Source organism: Kryptolebias marmoratus, linkage group LG2 (genome assembly GCF_001649575.2).
Source record: "Kryptolebias marmoratus isolate JLee-2015 linkage group LG2, ASM164957v2, whole genome shotgun sequence".
NCBI classification, from domain to species: Eukaryota; Metazoa; Chordata; class Actinopteri; order Cyprinodontiformes; family Rivulidae; genus Kryptolebias; species Kryptolebias marmoratus.
The window spans coordinates 36597187-36600741 of NC_051431.1; the positions used below are offsets into that span (position 1 = coordinate 36597187).

General features: G+C 38.4%; 1 protein-coding gene across 2 annotated transcripts in view; it reads right to left on the bottom strand.

Moving 5' to 3' along the window:
* Nucleotides 1-3555, bottom strand: part of LOC108245177 (signal transducer and activator of transcription 5B-like) — a 42748-nt gene that overhangs the window by 25021 nt on the left and 14172 nt on the right. For both annotated transcript variants that reach the window (XM_017431869.3, XM_017431870.3), the window contains exon 3: nt 498-654. In XM_017431869.3, coding sequence (XP_017287358.1) covers nt 498-654 — 157 coding nt within the window. The remainder of the gene's footprint in view (nt 1-497; nt 655-3555) is intronic.

A 3555-nucleotide genomic window follows, 5' to 3' on the forward strand; every position in this document is an offset into this window, starting at 1 on the left:
ATTGATTTATTTAAAAATAAGAAAGTAGTAAAAGTTTTACATCAACCTACTCCTTTACATACAGATAACTTTTTTATGTGGGCCAAAATGAATGAATGCAATTTAAACATTTTTTAAGTTTTTGTAATTTATGCTATAATATGGTCTTTCTCATTTCAGAAAAAAACAACAAACAGTGAAAGAATATGTCATGATGGGAAAGAAATGCACACCACATAGCCTCTAAAAACAGAGCCAGCCTTAGCCAGGAACATGTTGACATGCTAACATTTTTACACTGCAATGCAAAGTTCCTAAAGAAAGGGGCCTGGAGTTCCAAGACGACCGATTAATCGATTAATCGAGAAAATATTCACCCGATTAATCGATTATTGAAATTATCGTTAGTTGCAGCCCTAGTTTGGATAACGTTCTACTGAAACAGACTTAGACATCCTAATTTTCTGAAGCCATTGTAGTGTGAAAGGTTGCTTTGAGCTGCTCATAATAACTGGTACCTTGAACTGGGTGGCATAATGACCTAACTTGATCTTGAGCAGAAAACCATCTTCTCCTCCCTGAAGTTGGGCTTTTCTCTGCAGCTCAGCCACCAGGTTGTCGAGCAGACGCTTGGCTTTCGCCTCCTCTCCGGGGTTGTCCAAATCCACTGAATCCCTGAGAAAGAAAAGAACTCAGTTGGATAATGTTCACCGTCTAACTCCGTGTGCTGCTCAGCTGGTCCACACATGCAGATGTGAAGCTGCGCTGCACAGTCATGTCCTGCAGCTGATGAGGTCATGACTGTTTTTATTTTGGTCAACTCTTCTTTAATAAACAATACATGGAGACTTTCCAAGCACAAATTTAACACAAAGTAACAAGAATATTAATTCAAACGAGATAATTTTTTTTTTTTTTGCAGAAAAGGCAGTTGGTGCTGAATGACTTCTTCAGCAAATTTCATCAAAAACAGATGCTAAAGCTAAAACAGTAGATAAGAAATGGAGTTGAAGCTATCTCACTAGACTATATTTCTGTTAGTAATTTATCTTTTAATAAAGTGAAATAAAGTGAGGTTTACCAGTTATAAAAACCAAAACTCATAGCATGCTACTCCCGAACGAGCTAAATGCTTTGATATATGAATGGTAAAGCTAGCACAAAGTATGTGGAAGTAGTTTAATTGTAAAAGGCACATAAAAGTAACTATTACCAGAAAACCGCCGGCCGACCGTGATTTAGTAAAAAACTGATTAAAGTTGACAGGAAAGTTGAAAATATGGCCATTTATTATGTGATATTGTAGGTTATTTGAGCCAAATATTTACACAACTATAGTTTTACAAAAAGGCACTTTTGAAATACTTTTTTAAACGAAAATACAATTAAAATAAATACGAATTGTTTGCCCCTATTTTGAATCCTAATTTAAGTCACATTTACAAATAAATTAAATTAACATAAATGAAAAAGTGCAAACAAAGCACCAACACACGTCTCACATCAAGGCCAATGAATAACAACAGAGAACTCTAAAAAACAGAAATACTGTACTATACTGTGCTTTTTGTGGCACAGGCTGCATGTTGGATCATTACATGTAACAACAAAGCATATCTAATGCTGAATATAATAGCATCATTTCACTGGTAAACATGGATAATATTCTCACGAAGCACAAAACATGCTTACCGTATTCGGTCTTGTAAAGCCACCCGCTGAATTTCAGCTCAACTAACCATTTTTGGTTAAACCCGCTTGTTCGGTGTTTATTGCTGCAGCTCCAGCGACCTGCCAACTCCAGCGGTAGCTGAAGGTGGCTCGGCCTCAGGGCTCATTAGAGTTCCGCAGGGCTCCGTGAACAGCGAGCTGACCTGAGCGTGCGGGGGAGGCGTTTATACTTGATGCTTACGTCAGTGCAGTATTCTCCGAAAAGACAGGGGGCAGTACGCTACATAACCAGTGGAAATACAACACCAAAATCGGCCATTTTGAACTGAGCGCGGCCCGTGTGGTCCACGCCAAGTTAAAAAAGGTGCACGACCACTGCGGAGGGCCTTTGCGCAGGGGTGGAGACAGCGCGATTGCATCACTGTTGGCATGTGTAGCCTCGTGCGGTGAGGTAGATAAAGATAGCGGTTTTGGGGGTGTGTATAAAATTATAAAAAATTATGTATTTATAATAAACAAGCAGAGCTTAGCCTGGCGGCAGGGTCATCAAAACCTGGCGACCTGCCAGGCTTATAATATGCTGGGGGAAACCCTGCAGTGTTGACTCATCACACAACTAAGAAAAAAAAAGCAGCTGCAGTTTGCTCAAGAATGTCATGGTTTCATTAGGTTACCTGCTTTTTAGAGGTTAACATGTAACCATTTTTACTTTGCATTTCTGTAGGGCCAAGTTTACTATGAGCTTAGAAAAATGATCATCATGTTCCACAGATGAATTAGTAACGGTACATTCAATTATAATAGCAGAATTAGTTTTATATCATTTAGATTTTTTATTTTGAGTCTAATAAGTAAGATGAATGTGTAACCCTACTGAAATGAAAATACGAGTTACATCATTTTTGGATTCTTCATTTAATAACTTTGGCTGCACATGGGAGTTTTTTTGGAGCTTTTTTTCCCCAAACAAACGGAAACATTTTTTGTAGCTTATTCTTAAATTAAGAAAAACCCTCAAAGGTCCTTAAATAACTTAAAACTGACAAAAGCAATAAAAAAATTCTAAAAAATGTCTTAATAGTCTTGAGATTTCTTGTGTCAGATGCAGCAAAGCAGCCCCAGAACAGAACCGGGCCTCCACGTTCCACTAAGAACAGGGTTCTTTTCTTTGTAGGTTTCATTTTTACTTTGTGTAGACAGAGCTGATGGGACTTGTTGCCAAAAAGCTCCATTTTTGTCTCATCTGTCCAAAGGACATTCTCCCAGAAGATTTGTAGCTTGTTTTCTGATTTGATGTCTTCCTCGGTCTTCTTCCATTCAGTCCACTTTACCTCGAACAGTGACTGATGGTTCAATCTGACACCGATGACCTTTGACCTTGGAATTCACCTCTAATCTCTTTGGAAGTTGTTCTGGGATCTTTGGTTACCATCATATTATCCGTCTCTTCAATGTGTCTTCAGTTGCCTTCTTGCAGCCACATCCAGGGAGGTTGTCTCCAGTCCTGCTGACCTTAAAAATCTGAATAATAATAATAATACATTTTATTTCAAAGGCGCCTTTCTGGCACTCAAGGACACCGTACAAAGAACAAAATCAGCAGCAACAGAAAATAAGATGTAACAATCAAAAAAGTAAATAAAGTAAATAAAAGTAAATAGATAAAACAAACAAGAAAAGACAATGTATCTATATAAAATCTATAAAAAATCAGGCAAACCAATTGTGTCAGGTGGAAAAAGCAGATCTAAAAAGGTGTGTTTTGAGTTCTGATTTGTATTGTGAGAATGACTTTATGTTTCTAATGTGAGGTGGTAACGAGTTCCAGAGTCGGGGAGCAGAGCGACTGAAGGCTCTGCTCCCCATGGTGGTGAGACGGGCGGAGGGGACAGTCAAAAGGATGGA